Below are 21,614 nucleotides of genomic sequence, written 5' to 3'. Positions count from 1 at the left end.
CCTTTGTAGGCTGCGGGAGCTGAGGGACCTACGAGAACTTCATCTTTTCCTCCTCTTTGTAGGTGGCGGGAGCTGAGGGACCTGCGAGAACTCCATCTTTTCCTCCTCTTTGTAGGCGACGGGAGCTGAAGGACCTGCGAGAACTGAATCAGAGGTCCCGGGGGTATTTTCCCGGCTTTGAAGATAATATGAGAGGGCTAGAGAGCAGGGGTTACTTCCCTTTTTTCATCCTCCTCCACTTTGGGGGGTGAGGTCTTTATATATCGGAGTCCTCACGGGTTAGGTGGGTGAAAAGCCTCCAAACGGTAAGACTCGTCGCATCCTGTCAGAACCGGGGTACGGTGGTGAACTCCTCGAGGTCGTCAAGCTGGCGCTTGTGTCAGGCGGCCAGGTCGGCGCCTGGGCCGGATCGTCATGGGGGCGCCTGCGTCAGTCGGCGGGTCATTGTCTAGGCCAGGTCATCAGGTCGGCGCCTGTGTCAGTCGACGGGTCAGTGTCTAGACCAGGTCGTCAAGTTGGCGCCTGTGTCAGTCGACGGGTCAGTGTCTAGACCAGGTCGTCAAGCTGGCGCCTGTGTCAGTCGATGGGCGCCTTATGGGCGGCTTGGCCGGATCATGCGCTAGGCTGGTCCAGGTCGGCCAGGTCGCGCAGGCCGCACGTAGTTCGTGCTGGCCGCACGCTAGGCCGCGCGCACGCCGTACAGGTCGCGTATGCCACACGCAGGCGCGCGTCAGGCCGCGCGCAGGTCGTGCCAAGCCGGCCAGACTGGTGCCCGGGTGGATCACCAACTTCATAAATTTGTTGACTGGGTGTTTTCCTAATTGTCGCGACGTGCCACGTGTCACAATTTCACTAGATCAATTCCCTTTTCTCTAATCACGTTAAATTAGAGTGATTCTTTGAAATCCAAGAGAGAGGTTCTTTCAAAAAATCAGCTTAATGGGGGCCATTTAAATGACTATAATTACACCCAAACTAATATCAATTAAAGAAGGAAAATAATATATTATCTTTTATGCGTGGGCCCAATCTTTTTTCAAGTGGCATTTGGTTGCAACTCCGACTATTGGGAATTGGACCAAACTTCAACGAAAGGACCTGTATGTCAATTTTGTGGATTCCATGTCAATCAATATACTTAAATATAAGGAATACATGGCTGGCCGAGCGTACCTATAGTCACCTAAAGATGATACTTTATAAATAGAGAAGAGAATAAGAGAAAGCCCTCAATCAAATGTTAGAGATCACTCCAAGTGAATGCCATCAACCGGTCCTCAATTGAGTTGATGTTTCTCTCCTCTGACAACCAAATCCTTGGTGGGAAAATCCCTCTGCCCAAAATCTGCCCAAGATCAAGTGTTCTGTATTTTGCAAGATTGGGCCTCAAAGCCATTGTGTGGGGTTTTATTTTCAAGGTGCAAGTGATAAAAAAAGAAGTTTATTATATTATTGGGTCGTACTCATGACAAGAAAATCAGTGTTTTCTTTCCTAAAACAAAATTATTGAAGTAAAATAGTAGTAACACTAAATTACTTACCAAAAGATAAAGTGTTAATTAATATCAAGGTAACTTAATAAATGTCAATAAATTTAAATATCAAAGTTATTGTTAATTATTTGAGATTTATTGTTTAATATAAAAAAAATATTTTATAAAATTTAAATCTATTTACTGTTAATAAGTTATTATTTAATAAATTTAAATAACTTTGATTTGTTAATTTTTCTGTTAATAATTTACTGGTAATTAAACTTTATAGTTGAAAACTAACAATATGTACTATTAATTTTATATTTTCTGTTAATTTTGTTGATTACTAAATTCATTAACAAGATATATAGTGTTGATATATCTACACTAAACAATCAATGAACCGTGTTCAAAATATCCAGACCGGTTGAGATTAGTCTTACTGGAGCCTGGTAGACCGCTGAATTGAAGAATGCAACATATAGGAAAGGGGGAAGGTGAGGGGTACTCTCACCACGGACTTCACACAAGCCTATTCCTTTTCTTTTTTCACACATGAGGATATTTTATTTAAAATAAATCATTACAAATATAAAAGTCAAAATTAAAACCCAAATAGGACTTTATTGTCTCTCATAAAATCCATATTTATTCTCTAATAAAATCATTCTTAAATATCTCTTTCTCTTTCTCCCCCCTCATTAATGTTCCATCTTTGTATTCCTTTTTTTGTTTCTTAATGTTTTTATTATTTGAATAACATTTAAATTGAATGATCTATAAAATTATAAGTTATATTGTTAGTACATAATTTTATGAATTTTATAAATAGTATAAACATTACTAAATCTATGGTGATTGACTGATTTTTTTTGTGTATTTTTAATGAATATTTTAAAGTTATTATAATATTTAAATAATTATTAAATTTAAACTTTCTTTAGATAGTTATAGATAAAAAGTGGGGGAGATAATAAATAGGAATTAGAGATGATTTAAAAGATAAATAGGAATTATTAGAAATAAATTAGAAGAAAGTGGGGGTAGTGGTGTCACTTGGTTAGACATTAGAAAAGCAAATCCCTCTTTCTTTATCTATTGGTTGTTAGAGATAATTTAGCTTATGTTGTTTCCTTGTAGGCTTAATGGGCAATTTCCTTATTGGGAGCAAGGAGAGGCATGGTGAATGAACAACCTTGCTTTATATATATAGTACTAGTAGGGTCCTGTCTAATGCATGGAAAAATCAAGTAATTTGAAAGATATTAGGAATTTTTCTTTTTTTTGGGAGAGGTTAAAATAGGGGTGAGCAAATGGGTAGGTTCTGCCTGGAACCAATCTTGAATCAGCCTTGGACTGACCTTACCCAATCTGTTACAGGGTAGGATTTGTTTCCAAATTCTTGGAACCGACCCCCACCCAAGTTGGTTCAAGGGTCTAGGGGCTTACCTTACTCGAACCGACCTAATGAACTAGCCTTGGTTGGCCTTGGTGGAACCAAACTTGCTTTGAAATAAACATTAAAATATTTTTAAGGATGTAGATATTTGAACCCAATCACTCGTGATTACAAAACCCATGGTCTCACTTGACCATTTAGTTACTTAAATGATTTAATAATATGTTTTCATTTTAATATTATAATAACCTGTACATTAAATTACTCAATTTAATCAACAAAGATAATATAAGATTTAAACTAAATATTTCATTATTGAAAATCAATTTTTCAAAGGACATGTTTCATTTTTTTTAAGGGGGAGACTAAAGAAAGAATAGGTTCTATGGTTAGACCTTAGAATTGACCCCGGAACTGCCAAAGCCAGAACAGACCTTGGAACCGACCTTCACATGATAAGTTCCAGGTTTTTCCATGAAACCAAACCGAACAGACCCATGCTCTTTCCTACGTTAAAATATAGGGAATGAAGGCTTAAAAATGTTTCTCCATGGGGCTACACAACTGGGGGGGGATATATAGATTGCGGATATAGTTCAACAATCAACTTTAGCTCGAGCATTGCCAGCCATTATAGAGCCATAGGAATTTATGGGAATATATATAATTACAATTCAACAATCAACTTAGCTCGAGCATGGCCTGCTTCTACTCGGTAATGCTCTCCTATACCGAGATGAGCCATCAAAAGCCACACGACAGTGAGAAGCTCTCCGCCTGCACTAAGTCTCTGGGCGTGGTAATATCCTCTACAATGGCTTGCCGCATAATACAACATTTCCATCCACACCAGACTCACGGTCTTCCACCTCTGCTCTTCACCCAACTTCTGCAATGCCTTTGCAAGCCTACATCCATCAAACAACGCAGATTTGCTTCTATCCCCTTTCACGTCCATGGGCGAAACACTAGTTTCCATGGGCACAGCCTCCAACTTCTTGCATGCAGTAGCTTCTTCGGTTACTTTCTCATGTCTGTGGAGAAATTTCTTGGCTTCAGCACATGTGTCACCAAATCTGATCTGCCCAATTCCTGCAGTCAACATGAATGGACGTGATATCAAAAGATATAACATATAATTCGATACTTCCCTACACATTTTCTTCTTGTTGCCGATAATTTTAGCTGAAGGTGAATTAGTTTCTTCATGGCTGTTTCTACTTTCCTCCTCCAAGTAAAAGCAAATATCAGTGGCAATGTGCCAACGAAGAATGCTTTCGTCGAATTCCACCTCAATACTCCTATTGAGTTCCTTGGCAAACACCCTATCATAGTTGGGTAGTTGATTTACTTCTTCGAGTGCCGATTCACCTCTGCAAGTACTAAAATGCTTGTATGATGTGGAAGAAATGGAGTACAACTTCATTTTGAGATCATCAAAGATGAACCTTTTAAGGTCATCGGTGACTTCTGTGTAGGTTCTATACCAATACTTGTCAACCATGTCTTCAATTTTGATGAATTTCAAGATTGTTTTCAAAATTGGGTGCTTTTCTTCTCTGAGGCAATAGTTGATAAGGTTGTACTGCGCTACTGAATTAGACCATCTTGATCTGTCTGGATTTCTGTAAATGGAAGAAGCGTTGAGAAGAAAGTCGGACAGTGATTTGGAGTGCTGCTTCATCCAAACGATGGTCCAATCTGACAAAAGCAATCGAATGAGCGACCAGATCTCTAGAGCAATTGCCCCTCCCAGCAACACGTAGGTGATGGCTATGTCGATCTTGGAGAACCAGTGTTTCTCCATGAAGGTGAAGATGAAGGCGGCAGAAAGGATGGATGAAAGACTAAACATGCGAAGAATGCAGCCTAGGAGAGTATGGATCACAGCTGCCTTGGTGTAGAGCACATCATACACATAACCAAGCTCAACCTCAATAACTTTGTAAGCTCTGGACCAAGAATGCTTCAGGAAGTAGGTTTGGCTCTCGTTCCTATCATGAAATGTCAGGATGAGATCTACAATAAGACGCTTGAATGTATTGAAGAAACGATAGGCATCAGACAGAAGCTCCACATCAACCTGAACATCCTTCTTGTTATCATTATAATGGCTATTATTATCTTGAAAATTAAGCCGCTGGATATCGGGTTCTCTCTCCCAGATTATCTCTGCATTTAGTCCTGCATTTTTCTTGGATGTGAATTCCTCCATGAATTTGGCATAGTTGGGCCCTGGATCTGGTTCAGTAACCATGGACTCTCTGAAATTTTCTCGGCTTGCAAGCATAAGAGCCCATGTTCTCTCCACGTACTTGATGATTCCAGCAATAAACATTGGAATTGCAGGAATCCACACTTTTTTATCTGGGAATGATCTGATGAAGACATAACCTGCAACTATAGCTTGGAAGAGAAGTCCAAGCAAATGTCTTAACCAGAGTTCATTATCCTCTAGAGAGAAGGCAGTTATGGCGTCAGGTCCACCCAGATGTAGAAGAAGGAAAGGTGCCCAAAAAGCTACAAGGGCACGGTTTAGATCAGAAGGGTGATCTTTGGATGAATTGCCATCACAATCATCACCTTGACTGTTAGCTAGGACACCCAGGGCTAATGTTGCAGTCCAATCCGCCATTAAATAGCCCAACCAAAGAGTGACAGCAACAAATTTAGCCACTGTACGCTTTCTGCTGCTTCCGAAGAGTATGAGGAAGATTTGAATGGAGAGGCTGAGAAGAACCAATGTCCTCAGCTCCCATTTGTTCCATAATCTCCTTAACGGTTCTGGAAACAATTCCATTATTATTTGCCCCTCTTTGCTCTTCTTTGGACCTGTAAATTAACAGGAGCAACAATTCAGAACTTGAGACTACACTCAACTCTTTGTCTTGTGTGTAGAAATGTAAAGACATGTACCACCAATCGTATAGACAGAAGCATCCCATTATGTTTCCCAAAACATATTTTGCATTTTGAAATGCCTGAGGCACAGTATGGAAGGATTATGTATTTCTGTTTTCCGGAGCGTAGTCAAACACAGCAATCTAAGAGTCAAAACACTTTTAAGCACCAAACGACAATGCTTCTTAATACAGTTTTCCGGAGCGTAGCAGACCTGGAGAAGAAATGGGCCTAGAATGAGTCAGCTAGAAGATCTAAGCCCATTGTGATAGTCAGTGCCCATTTATGCTAGTGAAATGATTCTTCTTATTTTAAATGGTTTCGTTTGGAGAAAATGGCTGTTTAGGTGGGAATTTTGGTACTTTAATGCATTCTGTCATGTGATTTAACAGTTAGGGGGTATTTGTCGCAAAGTAAAGATTCCAAGGGGCCTTTGTAGAAATGTTGATTGTTGTGAAACAAGTGAAAAAAATGGCAAAGAAATGAATCAAGGGTATTTTTATCATAGTAAGTTATTTAATAATGTTTAATGGATGGTTAGGGTTACATTTTTAATTATTAAGCACGTAGGTCTCTTTTACATAAAAATGACTGGAGAAATCCATCTCAGTTCAGCAATTTCAGCTTTGATCAAACGGCTGTGTGAAGGAGTTTCAGATAATATAATAAGGGAAAAAGAATTTGGATTAGCTGAATAGTGGGCTGTAGAACCAACGACATAACTCCATACCAGTCAAAAATTACATGGGATTCAGTGAAAAGTTGAACTGTTGTGGATCCCAAAAACGTGTCTGTACAGTTTAACTGAGATCCATTTCCGTTAGGGCAAAGTCATGCCCACACCGATTCAATCACTTTTTGCAACCTTGTATTGAAAATATGTTCCTATAAAATAAGCATATAAATAGAAGATATTCACAATGTAAAGTTGAAAAGGCTGCTCGAATGAGCTTTACCCTGACCAAGGCCAAATTCAGTTTAACAGGGTTAAATAGGCACATGCAAAATATAAAATAAACATCTATTGGATACCTCAACTTGCCAAAGCCATACCAAAAAAAAAAAAACGAAAATAAAAAAAATCAGTGGTTCACTAACGGATAGTTTATTGCAATTTAAAAATAATAATAATTAAAAAATAGTCAAAAACATTAACCAATGAAAAAGGTTGATAATTCAACTAACTGCATCAGTGAATTGTTGACTAAGTCAATGGCTTTTGGCCATGAAATGAAACCAGTTGTGAACCAAAAATGGTCCGACCATCTGGATCAACTACAATTCGAAAACCATGATTTAAACTTAAATTCAACTAGCCCCAAATCTACTAAAGGTAAAATCGTGGAAACATGGACAGAGCAGGACATCCAGCCGAAATATTCTCCGTTTAGTATATCGCCCTTACACTTATCAAATTTGCTTTTAAGATATCTTTGGTTTTAAAAGAAAAAAAAAGAAAAAGGAAGGAAAAGGTAGGAAAACCTTTACCATTGGTTTTCGTGTTGAAAAGTGATTTGTAAAAAAATAAACGAATTGCTTTTTCCTATTATTAGGGATCACTTTTTGGAAAATATTAGTTTTTTTTTGTTTTTTTTTTAATTTTAGATGCGACCAAACACCATGAAGATAGCAATTAAGCTCTGTTCTCTGTCGTAACTCAAGGGTAATAAAACTGAGATTGTGAAACTCTGATACTGAAAGAGTAAAGTACTGGTAACCAATCTCTGTGTGTCTCTCTCTCTCTCTCTGTTCGCACTTTGTTAACAAGAGAAACGGGAAAGAAAAAGAAAATTAGACAAATTTTGGAGGATGCAGTTAATCTATAACAGATCTGGGAAGTTCAGAAATTGCTAAGAGAAAACTCGAGAATCTAGTGCTGGTGAAAACAACAATATTCCGATACGAATTTAGAGATTTCTGCGACAAAAAATAATAGAGAAAATTCAACTTACTTGTACTCGGCAGTCAGCACAGGATAGCAATGTAATTGAAGGCGCAGAGAAGTTGTAGAAACAGCACAGCAATACAAGAGAGACTGCGAGAGAGTTGAAGAGAGGGAGGGAAGGAGAGATGAATAAATGAATATTCTTATTAATTATCAACAAAAAGTGGAATAAACATTTATTCCACTTTTTTTGGTAAAATTATGTTGACTTGATTGACTTCGTACTCGGCAGTCTGCATCACCTGTCAATAAAACACGTTCCAATACTTTACCAATATCGTCTGACACCAAACATCTCATACATGACGGGTCCAATTTTCCATTCATGGTCTGCTACCCACAAATGGTTCTCACTCTCCACTCATTGGGAGCATCTCTCCATGAATGATAAGAGAGATATTTCCAAAACACAGCTATAATGTGCATGGTAGAGATGTGGGAACAAATTGTGAGCAGCAGATCCAAGCCCTCGACTTTCATAGTGTGCCCTAATTTCACAGTGAAGAATTCACATATGCACACCACAGAGGGCACCCTACAGCATATCTCAACTGTGTATTGAGAACATCTCCCATGATAATTTTGGGAGATGTTCCCAATACACACTGAGATGTACATGTGGGGTGCCCTCTAAGGGACATACAGATCTCCGTAGTGAGATGTGTGATATCAGATCAAATTGATAGGATATTGAAACATGTTTTATTGATAAATAACCTCAATTCCTATACGTTTTAGGCATCGGATTAATAAAAGGAGACCACAATCGAAGCTCTTAAAGAAACAGATTCATCATCGTGAAACTGCCCAAGGGAAGGAGAAGTTAAAGTCACGAACAATCATATCCGCATAGAAGGTATCGGATTAATAATAGAGAATTGGTCTCACAGATATTTAAATTATATTATTTGTTTAGATGGTATAGATTGTATTTTTCTCCGATTGTTGTAATAGGTTCCCATTTTATAAAAGAAATAAAAAAAAAAAACATAATATAGTTTGAATACCCTAAATGATGACCGATTCAAATTTTAGAATTGAAGAAAATGCCAGAAACATGATGAGAGACAGAGACCCATTTGAAGCAATAATTTGTAAGAGCATGAAGACAAAACGATGTTAGGTGCACGGGAATTAAGTGAATGAATATAGATTACATATTTGCAACTTGTAGACAATACGATGTAATATTTAATTAGATTTTGATATATCAATGGAAAGATGTATCAATGTTCTTGCTTGCTTCCTTGGTCTATTAATGCTGGTCAAAGCCCCTCGTGATCTACAGGATTTATTAAATGAAATGGACGAAGGAATCTATGGCCCAAAGTTTTTCAAGTTCGGATAAAATATATTAAATTCTTTTAGAAGAATCTTTAATTAATAATAATTTATATATAATTTTCTCAACATTTAAAATTAAGGGTTTGTTTGGTATGTAGTCTGAATTGAAATTAGAATCGAAATTGAATTCTTTTGAATTAAAACCGTAATGGTCTATTTTATAGTCTGTTTGATTCAAACAGGAATGGGAATAAAAATTAAAATCAACATGAATGATATTTAATTCCCAAAGAAGGGGCAGGGGATGGTCATTCCCTCAAATGGAAGAATGTCATTCCAACAGGAATGGGAATGGAATTCCTATTCCACCCAACCAAACAGTTGAAATCGAAATAACCCATTCCATTTGTGAATCTGGACCACTATTCCGCCAACCAAATGAGGCCTACGTAAGCTTAAACATCAAACACGAATAATCATGTATTTTCTCTATTAAGTAATGATAGAGATAACTAGATAAGCATACACATATAGGTATTTGCCCCTAAAACTTAAGAATAAATTCGGCGCCTAATGACCCAATGATCCATCTAATTGAAAATTAAACCTTCTGACATGATCAATGGGTCACAAGTTAGACATTAAATCCTTGTTTTTGATTTATTGTGCTTTAATCATTTCCATCAATTTATTGTTTTTTATTTATATACATAATTTAGTTATTCTTGTATATAGATATCATATATAAATATATTAAGTTTATAATTAATAATTTTAATATTTTATATTTATATAAATTTATTATATATGTATAAGATTAAAACTAATAATTTTTTATTTTTTTCTCTTTATTTATTTTAAAACTAATAAAGTGGGTTCAAATGTGGCTAGATCCAATTGCACTCCTTTTCATGAACAAAATAAAATCCCATTCCTTTATATTTTTACTTTATGCTTTATGATGTCACATACTCACAGGCCCATATGGTTAAACTATGGACCATCCATGCCACCATGGGCCAAGTTATTGAATTGCTAGCAATATAGACTGATGCTATGTTATATTTCTTTAAATTGATTGTTTTTACGTATTTAATATTAGAACTAAAAGATATTTTTTTTGTAAAAGAATTCAAAATATATATATATATATATATATATATATATAAACTACTTCAATAATTTATACTTTCTTATAGATATCCATCCATCAATCCTTGCACAAGTATTAGATTAATATAAAACTAGCGGAGGGGCCCTAGAATGGGATCCGTTGACCTGGTCCTTGTTAAAAATCATTGAATCAGTCAATGATTCATTGATCCGAGTGGTCAAATCATTGACTTATTGACCCGTTTAATGAATTTTGGTCATTTTTTTATTTTTTAATTGGGAATTATCCAAACAATCGGTTCTATTTTATCCTAATCTCGGTCACTGACCAAAAATTGTTGAATCGGTCAATGACCCATTGACCCAGGTGGTCGAACTGTTGACCCGTTCAATGGCTTTTAGTCGTTTTTATTTTTATTTTTTAATTTTTGTTGTCAGAAGGGCCATCTGTTCGAGCCGAATAGTCGAACCATCGACCCAAAAACCGGTGGCCAAAACAGTTCCGTTTTCAAGTCATATGAGTCACACGCTTGAATGACATAACATGTATGGTACTGCTTAATTAACCTCACACACTCAATTTTTTGCCTATAATTTCTTTTGTGTTAGAACAAGTCATCCATTTTTTTTATTTTTTAATTGTGAACCATCCAGGCAACCAATTCCATTTTACCCCAATCTTGGTCCCTAGCCAAAAATCGTTGAATCAGTTAATGACCCATTAACCCGAGTGGTGGAATTGTTAACCAGTTAACCCATTCAATGGTTTTTGACCATTTTTTATTTTTAAAATTTTTGTTGTCAAAACAAGCCATTCGTTCGAACCAGACGGTCCAACCGTCAACCTGAAAACCGATGGCCAAAACAGTTCCATTTTCGGGTCGTATGAGTCACACGTTCGAATGACATAACACATATGATACTGCTTAAGCGACCTCACACACTCAATTTTTCGCCTGTAATTTTTGTTGTTAGAATGGGTCATCCATACAAACCGGACAATCGAATTGTCGACCCGAAAACTGGTGGCCATAACGGATCCGTAAATTTTTGCTTGTAATTTTTTGTTGTCAGAACGGGACGTCTGTTCAAATCGAACGTTCAAATTGTCAACTCAAAAACCGATGGCCAGAACGGTTTCGTTTTTGGGTCATATGAATCACATGCTCGAATGGCCAGAACGTTCAAATTGTCAACTCACAAACAATTTTTTGCCTATAATTTTTGTTGTCAGAACGGATTGTTCGTTCGAATTGGATGGTCGAATCGTTGACCCGAAAACTAGTGGCCAAAATGGTTCCGTAATTTTTTGCTTGTAATTTTTTTTGTTAGAACGGGCCATCCGTTCGAACTAGACAATCAAACAGTCAATTGTTAGAATGCTATTAACAACATTTATCAATAACAGTAAGCAATTATACTATTTAATTAAATAATCATTAATGATAGTTTTAATAATATTATTTAGTTATTTTTAATATAACGGTAAATATTAAATTTATGAATAGGATTTATTAACAATATTCATTAAATTAATAATTACCAAAATTCAATTAAATTAACAATATTTATCAGTAATAGTCAATAATTATAATATTTTATTAAATAATCAATAGCAATACTTTTAATAACGTTTTTAATTATTTTTAAGATAACAATACTTACTAAATTTATTAACGTATTTATAATTTTAATTTAAAGTAAATATCTATTTATTAATAATATTTATAATAATAGTAATTCTTAATTATAATCACTAATTATAAATTTATTGAATTACTGTAATAATCAATAATTTATTAACAGTATTTTTTTAATAACAGTATTTATAATTTTAAAGTAAATATCTAGTTATTAACAGTATTTATAATAACAGTAATTTTTAATTATAATCATTAATTATATATTTATTAAATTACTGTAATAATCAGTAATTACTGTTATTTATATGGCAGTAATTAAAGGATCTAGGTTGCTCTCACATGGGAATCTACTCGCATGAGTAGATTCCATTTCTTGCACGGAGAGAGTACCCCTATCCTATATATATATAAACTAAGATTAATATAATAATACATAAGGATAGAAAGGACTCAACCAAACTAATTGATTTATTTATATTAAATATTAATTATATATTAGACATCTAATCTGATATTAATATTTATATTTAGCTTTTTGTATTAAGGCCCCGTTCACTTTTCGATAAGTTACTTACTCGGGTAAATGCAATTATCTGGGTAAGTTTTTCTTGGGAAACACTTACCCAAGTAAGTGCATTTACCCATGTTCTTTTATTTCACAAGTAAATAAGGCAATGACCATTTTAGCCATAGAAATCCATTATTAAAAAGGGCATTTTTTCCCCATTCAAGTGTTGGAAACTTTCCCCCTATGTGGGAAAGTTATTTACCCACATAGGAGATGGGTATCACTTTCCTGTGTAAGTGATACCTAGGAAAATAAGGTTTCTCTGGTCCCCACATAAAGTTGAAAAAAAATATGGGATTCTTGGTCAATGGGTACCAAAATCCCATTGACCAACTTTCCCCCCTCTCCAAATCCAAAAAAAAAAAAAAGAACACCCCCTAAGTAAGATTTCTAATACAATAATAGAACACTTAATTGATACTAAATTAATAAACATTTCAATCAATGATAATTGATTTATTTAGGGGGCAATTGGAAAATATTTGGTCTAATTTGATCTGGTCCAATATGAGTCCATTACAAATGGACCTGGTCCAATCCAATCCCATGAATACTTTGGATCATTTTGGAGTAGCCTAATTCAATGTTTGGATTGCCCAATCTATTCGAGTTTGTTTTAATTTAGATTGGTTCCAACCCAAACCTCATCAATTAACACCTCTTCTATCAATGGACCATGTAGAAACCACTGATGTGGTCCCCACCTCTTTCTATTGTACTCGTATACAACTATTAGTTATTTAAGTTAGTCCACAATTAGTTATTAGTCTTTTATTAGGATTTTATTTTTGCCATGTAAGCAGTCTTATTCTTACTTCATAATTAATATAAATAGAAAGAGGGGGCGGCAGATTAAGCATCCTCTTCTTTTCTAAAACCCTTCCTTCAAATTCTTCTTCTCTTCTTCTCTCTTTCTCCTCTCATCTTCTTAATTTCCTGTTGATTATACACCATAGCGTGGGCTGTTAGCAGTCTCATACGACTACATGGTATCAGAGCCAACCTAGGAAATCTTATGATAGTTTGACATGGCCGACTGCATAAGAATTTCCTAGGGTTCGAAAATTTCCAACAAAAGGGATCATCGGCTGAATCTTGGAGATTGTTGATGAAGCATCAGAGGATGACCAGCAATCAGGAAGAGTCAGAAGGAAGAACCCTCAAGATTAGGGTCCAGACTTTATTTTGAAGGTTGCAGCTAGAGTTTTGCTGAAGTAAGCTAATCTTTGATATTGATCTATTAAAAGATTACCTTTTCTGGTTATTTCAAAGGGCAATGATAGTGCACGATCTAGAAGCTCCTAGCTGGAAGATGATATGGACCCTAGTCGCGTGGCGAGCTGGACCAAGCTACAAGATAGAGGATCAAAGAACCCAGGGTGGCTAACCCGGTGAAGTCACTCCGATGCTTAAGTGCTAGTGAGCAAATAATTATGCATACCTGAGTCTTGGGGGTTGATGCCCTTATATAGCTGAGATGTCATAGGTCTCTTGAAACGTTCCTGGAATCTTAGGCCCGTGATGTTGGGATCCATTCCGCTTTGGTAGGAGAGTAACGTGCCAATTAATGAGGTTTATCATTTCCCTCTTATTCGGGTGGGATGTGGATAAGGTTTACAGTTACACAACATGATCCCAAGAAGTTCGGAGACGACTATTGAGCTCCTGAGTTTGGTTACTCGGCACAAGTAGATACCGAGGTACCCCAGGCTCCGGAGTGACCAAGTGTCTGAGGTCCCCCGCTCTACTGACGTGACTTCATACGTCGATTTGTCACTTGGCTAGCAGGTTGAGTCCACGTGTCCCTTGCATACTAGGTTGGGCTAAATCACCCCTCATCAATTGCCCCCACACCCCGTGTCGGGGGTCCTAACCCGATGCAAGGGGTTCATGATGAGCCCAAGTGGATTTGGCACGATGTCAAGATGATACGGAGGGTGGCTCTTCGGTCGGACCTGCATGGCCGCTTGGCTCGACCGGATGTCAAAACGCGCGCTCAATTGGTTTCAACCTTGGGTGGCGTGTAGTCATTTTTCATGGGAGTTGTTGGATCATGCAGATCTCGACCATTGAAACTCGCTCGTGATGGCTATAAATAGGGACTGAAGGGGCCCATTTTTCTCACCGTAAATTGCATGATGGAGTCATTGAGGTCGCATTCAAGTCTTCCAAATCATTGTCAGTTGTCCTTGTGTCCGAGGTCATCTCGCTTCCTATGATCTTCTGGATGAGTTCATCTTTCTCTGCCTTTGTTGTTGTCTTTTTTCCTTCAGTCCAATATGTCTAGTCATAGTATAGATAGCCTTCTTGATGGGAGTGATGAGTCCGTCGAGGTCGAGGTGGGCACCTCGGCCTATGTTGAGGAGTTCGGTCCTGTCGAGGCAAATGCTTTGGTTGAAGGTCTGGACTTCACTTCAGATAGGGCGAACATGTCAGGTCAAAACCGTGAGGTGTCCGAATAGGGGGGTCCACCTCGCGTCCTAGTCGGAAGCCTGATCGCTTCGGCCTTTCCACTATGACTGCTAAAAGGCTACAGTCCTTAGTTTCCCACTATCGATTCCCCGATAACCACAAGTACAGCATTCCCTTAGGTCAGTACCCCTGGGATCACGAGTCAAACGAGATTGTTGTTTACGAGGAACAGCTCGTAACAGGACTCTGATTCCCACTTCACCCCTTCATTGTAGATGTCCTTCAGTTTTTTAGTGTCACTATAGACCAACTTCACCCGAACTTCATCCGGTCCATCATCGATATCATCTCTCTGTTCCACGAGTACAATAAACCCTTGACTCTCGAGGTGTTCAGCTTGCTCTGTGCCATTAAGAAGAACTCGACGTGCGTCTTTAAGGACGAGAAGCACAGCTATTATATTTCCCCTCGGTTGAGGTACAAAGTCTTACATGGCTTTCCCAATAAAGTGTCGGCCTAGAAAAAGCAATACTTCGTAGTCTTTGTAGTCGGGGGTGGCCATTCTCGACGAAGTGGAGGACAACCATTACTAACCCTAGAGTCCAACTAAATAGTGAAACTTCGATGATGATCCGCTCTTGGGTCGATCTCAACTTGCAGCTAAAGGATTTCTTGTCTGAAGAGAAGCTTGTGAAAGACGGGCTGAGTCCTTCAGGTTTGTCGTCACCTTGGTGCACACATATTTTCTTCTAGTCGCGTGGCGAGCTGGACCAAGCTGTAAGATAGAGGATTAGAGAACCCAGGGTGGCTAATTTGGTGAAGTCGCTCTGATGCTTAAGTCAGTATTGTATTATGGATGTGAGCTAAATACTTGAGTGCTAGAGTGATAGTGAGCAAATAATTGCGCGTACATGAGTCTTGGGGGTTGATGCCCTTATATAGCTGAGATGTCGTAGGTCTCTCAAAACGTTGCCGGAATCTTCGACCCATGACATTAGGATCCATTCCGCTTTGGTAGGAGACTAATGTGCCAATTAATGAGGTTTATTGTTTCCCTCTGATTCGAGCAGGATGAGGATAAGGTTTACGATTACGTAGCGTGATCCCGAGAAGTTCAGAGGTGACTATTGAGGTTCTGAGTTCGGTTACTTGGCACCTCGGCGCAAGTAGGTACTGAGGTACCCCAGTCTCTGGAGTGACCAAGTGTCCGAGGTCCCTCGCTCTGCTGACGTGACTTCGTACACTGATTTGTCGCTTGGCTGGCAAATAGAGTCCACGTGTCCCTTGCATACTAGGCCGGGCCAAAGCAGCCCCCATCAGATAGGCTTGAGCCCGGCCTAGCCAAATATCTAATTACTAATTGCTGTTGAACTTTGATGTTATTTATCTTTTTATCATTTTTTAAATTCATATTGTTTTATCAATTGTTGAAGAAGAAATGGTGAATGTCAACACTCTAAGTACGATAGATGGTGATGTTATTTATCTTGTTCTATGTCAATACTGTTCATAAGGTGACTACTCATATTCATAAGTTGACTACCTTTTAAAAGTTGAGGCTTATGCTTACGTTGTTACCATTCACAAATCAACTACATGTAGTTTTCATGAGTTTGAGCTGATAAAATTGTACTTCCTCTTGCTTGATTAGTTTAGTTTATATTTTCTATTATTTGTCTATTAAGAGGCATTTTATTTGTATTATGTTTACATTGTATTATCACTTGTATCTGAGGTGTTTAAAGAAGAGAAGACAAGTATTTGCAAAGATAGCACCAAAGAAGTCTATCCAAGTATACAAGCACCCGGAAGCCCAACTAGTTGTAACAGTTTGACTGGCATCGAGGAAGCTCATTCAGTTTGGTTAGTGAAATTTTCAAGAGGTGTCTAAGGAGAGGATGTAGGTTAGGGTTGGTTGAACTTCTGTAAAAACCTTTGTGTGGTTTATTTTTTTGCATTTTTTCTTTTACTTGTTTGTTATTATTTATTTGATTGCTTTATCTTTCCACTGCATTCACATAGTACACACTTTGCCTTCACATTCATTGTTCTTGCATTCATCTCGTTAAAAGGCTTTAGGAAAAAACGAGAAGTTTCAAATACCTAGTTCACCTCCTTCTTTAGTTAGGCTATGTTCACGACAAATGGTATTAGAGCAAGTTCACCATGAATCAGCTTAATATAGCTAGTTGAATAGAATGGCCACCCAAGAAATGAGAATCTACTTCATCTCTCTTGAGTATAAGCTTTGGGATGTAGTTGAGAAAGGTCCATCAGTAGGGGAGAAAGATAATGATAAAGCCACAAACCTTTTAAAAGGAGGGTTTCATAGTAAAGAAACTAATAAAATTGCCTCCTACACTATAATACACATGAGATTTGGCATACACTCGAATTTTTATATGATAGAAGTTTATAATAATATTACTAATGATTTGTACACGAATAATGATATCTGTATACAGGTGAAGCACGAGTCTAAAGAAGAAGCTACTAGGACAAAACATGATGAACATTTGGGCGTCGTTTTCTTTTCAGCAAGTTACTTACCCGAGTAAATGCACTTATCTAGGTAAGTCTTTTCTGGTAAACATTTACCGGAGCAAGTGCATTTACCCATGCTCTTTTGTTTCCCATATAAATAAGACAATGATCATTTTAATCATAAAAATTCATTATTAAAAGAGGCATTTTTGTCTCATTCAAGTGTTGCCAACTTTTTCTCCAGGTGAGAAGGTTATTTATCCACCTAGGAGATGAGTATTTCAGTTTGTTTTCTGGATTTGGAAAAGTGGAGATTTTCAAGAACGGGAATCTTGTGATATGTTGGGAATCTCTTATGATAATCATCCATGCCTGAAAGTTGGATAGGATGGCCTTTACGTAAGGATTATATTGCCCCCAATTTCCTGATTTATCCACTAGGTCAGTCTGGTTGGTTCTTTGCACCTAGTTTTGGTGTAGCAGCTATATATTTCGATTCATCATCTTCTTCCAAGGGTTTCATAATTGGACGTTGAACCCATTTCATATGATGGGAGTTGCCGGCGTATTGGGTGCTACTCTGCTATGCGCTATTCATAGTGCTACCGTAAAAAATACTTTATTCGAAGATGGTGACGGTGCAAATAAATTCCTGCTTTTAAGCCAACTCAAGATGAAGAGATTGGGTTTCTTGGTCAATGGGAATCAAAATCCCATTAACAAACTTTCTCCCTCTCAAAGTTCAAAAAAAAAAGGATTTCCCCTTAGAAGCAACATCAACATTGGATGATGAAGAAAGCAAGCTGCCAAATGTAAAAGAAATCAATACTATACCAATGGGAGTTAGCAACAAAAATTGCTTTTGATTAGAAGAGTCTCTTGATGCAACAAAGGTCAATGACAATAACAGGGGATTTTCATCAATGTGTGAAGAAATCAGCCAAGGAGATGCAAGAACCCGGAAATGATGCTAAAAAATAATAAAAAAGAAAAAGGAAACAACAAAAATAGTTGTTGCATTTAAGAATTATAATTGGCATCAGCATTGTTTCATTGGATTGTCACATTCATCCTTACCTACTAGATAGCATCTTTTAGCATTAAAATTTTTACCAAAACTTATTTTCACCATCATCACCTATTATATATATTTATTATTATAATTGGTGAAGTAGAGGCTAGTTTAACTGGGCATGTGTAGGGTGTCTAACACCTTTCCACGCCGGACCCTAAGAATCTCTATTCCACTTGGTCAACAAATCACCAAAAAAACTTTTCTTTTTCTTGAAAATTTCCAAGTTTTCTTAAATTCCCATTTCTTAAAAGTTTAGGTGGCGACTCCATCCATTCCACCATCTCCCCTTCGGGTGGCCATTGCTGCTTGAAGTTTAATAATTACAATCACCTTCCTTGAACTTTCACATAAAGTTGCAATTTGCAAGTAAAACCCCTTTGGTGTATCCAAAGACATGAAATGGCCAAAATAACTACAGAAAAAAAATAATATAAACTTTATAAACAATAAAAAAAACAAAGAGAATTTAAAGTTACAACTTTACCTTTGAATGATTGATATAAAGGGCAAATTTAAAAAATAAATCAATTTAATAAAAAAAATATTTGAAGAATTTGAGGAACTGGGAGAAAACTTGGAAAATAAGCATTTTTGTTAAAGATAACTACATGACTATTTTAATCCACACTGGTCATCAGTATCATGTCCAACGCCCCCATGAAACTTACATTAATTGCTTTGATTCCTTCTGGCCGGATTTCTTCCCATCCGAGGTGGCCAACGAAGAGCCCAGTCAAGAACTCCTTTTCCTTATTTCGGTGGGGCCTGGGGGACTTAGCCATGATAAAGAATTCGTGTTGTATCGCATTGACTTGGCTTCTCAAGTCGTCGTCCTCCTCCTCACTCCTCAGTATCGGCGTCTCTTCAGGAACCAGACCCTCATTCTCAGAGTCATCACTGTTCTTCTTGAAAGGAGATGTCGAGTGAAGCGTCTGGGCGGGAAGGCTTCATTCGTTTCCACGATCGATGGTCAAAGGCGGCCGAAGCCATCAATGGGAGCGAAAAGCATTCCGCTATGGTGAAAGAACAGATTAAGAGAATTGATAATGATCTCAAAGATATACAGAGATCACTCGAGTTAGTTAACAAATGGGGAAATTCTGTGGACGAAGTGTTCAAATCTCTCAACAACACAATAGGCAACTTCATCGACCGTCTTCAAGAAGAAACGCTGCTCATTTCCGCCGGCAGTATCGCCGAGTCCCAGAACAATCCCGTCACCAAACAAATCGAAAGCATCGCTCGGGAGGTTGGAAAAATCAAGTTTGGTGGGCAACCCTTACAGAGGCTGCCCACTCTATCTCGTCCTGAAATCGACGAGAAAACAGATCGAACCAACAAGTGGCAAAGGCTCGAGAAAGAGGAGATAATGAAACATCCAGCTGTTTCTGATGCTCGGGCCATATATGAACTTCTTGACCCGCAATTGAAACTCTGTTTTCTTTGCTTGTCCATATTCCCCGAGAATGAGATCATATGGAAGAGATCTTTGATATATTGGTGGATAGGAGAAGACTTCGTGGTGGCTTCAGGTGGGCAAGAGGTTGAGGAGATTGGCGAGGAATATTTCAGGAAGCTATGCGAGAGCGGTCTGCTCGAACCCATCTACGATGGCCACAGTAGATTTCCTCACAGCTGCAAGCTGCATCCATGGATTCGGTGGATGGCAATTGACATTGCCAAGGAAACCATGTTCTTCGACTTCGACTCTGATGGAAAACCGAGCTCGGGCTCTCCTTGCCAATGCCCCCGACGCGCCTGTGTAGCGATGACCAAGGAGAGACGACCGGAGAAGGTTGATCTCGGTCAGGAGGGAAGCGAACTCCGGTCTCTGTTCAACATAGACGTGCATTTCCTGGAATGTAAAGAAGAAGATTTCAAGAATCTGACCAACTTAACGACACTGCAACTGGGGCGGTGGAAAGACAAGCCCAAATATCATATAGAAGTGATGAACACCAGCTTCTTGGATCACTTGGGTCTTCTCAAAAACCTGAGATTTTTCGGGCTACAAGGGATTTCAAGAATCACAAAGCTGCCGGACTCAATCCAAGAGTTGACGGAATTGATGGTCTTGGATCTCAGAGCATGTCATAATCTGGAGGAACTGCCGGCGGGGATCGCCTCCCTAAAGAAGCTGACCCACTTAGATGTGTCGTACTGCTACTTACTGGAATACATGCCCAAAGGTCTCGGATCCCTTTCAGATCTTCAGTTCCTGGGTGGATTTGTAGTGAGCAGTTTAAGAGGGAAAGAAGCCTGCAAACTCAGCGATCTGTCGAGACTAGTGAAACTTCGGAAGCTTAGCCTAAGCTTGGCCGCAGATACGACTTCAGAAGAACTGAAAGCTCTAGGAAATATTAAAGCCCTCAAATCTCTCACAATAACCTGGGCGGAAAAGAATGGCAGACAATACCAGAACAAGAAGTTTTCCAGGTCCACCAGAATTCTGAAAAAATTAGCAATATTTGAGATATCCTTTCCTCCCAATCTTACAAAGCTGGATCTCCGATGCTATCCAAGCATTCATGCACCAAAACTGCGTAGGGTCGAGGACGGAATGGCTTCGGAGGATTGCTTGAAGAAACTCTACTTCAGGGGTGGGAGCTTGAGCAGCCTACATGGAATAGAAGGTAAGGCGGTGTCCAAAGTGGAGGTAATCCGTCTAAGATTTCTAAAGAATTTCAGTATGATGAAGCCTGACCTGGAGAGAATTTCCCATCCACACCTGAAATATGTTGAGATTTTCAACTGTCGTCACATAGACGAATCGTTTGCAGAAAATGGAACCGGAGATGGGATTGGACTGGACCAAGCCAGCACAAGCAATACTAATGCAAATTCTCATTCTCCGATTTATAAAATCGTACCATGTCCTAGAAAACAGTGAGACAACGCAAGCTGAATTTGGAATGGTTTTGAAGTTGCTTTTTTTTTTTTATGTTTAATTTCATCTTTGGTTTTGTTGTTCTGATGCAAGCTTATTGATAAAACTCTGTAGTAAGATCTTTTTTCGTTATGGTTGTTTGCTGTTCCTGTTCTGTAGGAAATCTCAATTTAGAAATTGATAAAACTCTGGATGGATAGATGCAACCAGACATTTCGAAAAATTCAACAAATCCTCTAATCTCTGAATGCTCTCCCCTGTTTTATCATGCCATGAAACCCAAAAATTTCCTAGTGATAACTGATAAGCAATTGCTGCATCTACCATAGGATGCTTAGATATTCAGTCTGAATACTCTCTGAATCTTTTTTCTTTTTTTCAGATAATCAAGTTTAAAACTGTATACCAGCACCTATGATAAGGATTAT

At 38.0% G+C, this 21,614-nt stretch overlaps 2 protein-coding genes across 2 annotated transcripts; one reads left to right on the top strand and one right to left on the bottom strand.

The window, feature by feature from the left end:
- Positions 1–3,431: 3,431 nt before the first annotated feature.
- LOC148845693 (uncharacterized) lies at positions 3,432–7,856 on the bottom strand. The gene is made up of 2 exons (XM_088955714.1): positions 7,728–7,856; positions 3,432–5,706 (listed from the first exon to the last, which is right to left on the bottom strand). Exon 2 carries the CDS (start codon positions 5,672–5,674, stop codon positions 3,542–3,544), a length of 2,133 nt encoding a protein of 710 aa, XP_088811840.1. The 5' UTR covers positions 5,675–5,706; positions 7,728–7,856; the 3' UTR covers positions 3,432–3,541.
- An 11,359-nt stretch (positions 7,857–19,215) lies between these two features.
- LOC148845692 (disease resistance RPP13-like protein 4) lies at positions 19,216–21,189 on the top strand. Its single transcript, XM_088955888.1, has one exon. The coding sequence runs from the start codon at positions 19,216–19,218 to the stop codon at positions 21,187–21,189; it is 1,974 nt and encodes a 657-aa protein (XP_088812014.1).
- The last annotated feature ends 425 nt before the right edge of the window (positions 21,190–21,614 follow it).

Source organism: Nelumbo lutea, chromosome 7, assembly GCF_056320005.1.
Source record: "Nelumbo lutea isolate HS-2025 chromosome 7, American lotus-T2T, whole genome shotgun sequence".
NCBI classification, from domain to species: Eukaryota; Viridiplantae; Streptophyta; class Magnoliopsida; order Proteales; family Nelumbonaceae; genus Nelumbo; species Nelumbo lutea.
The sequence above is the reverse complement of the archived record's forward strand: the minus strand, read 5'-3'. Positions and strand labels throughout refer to the sequence as shown.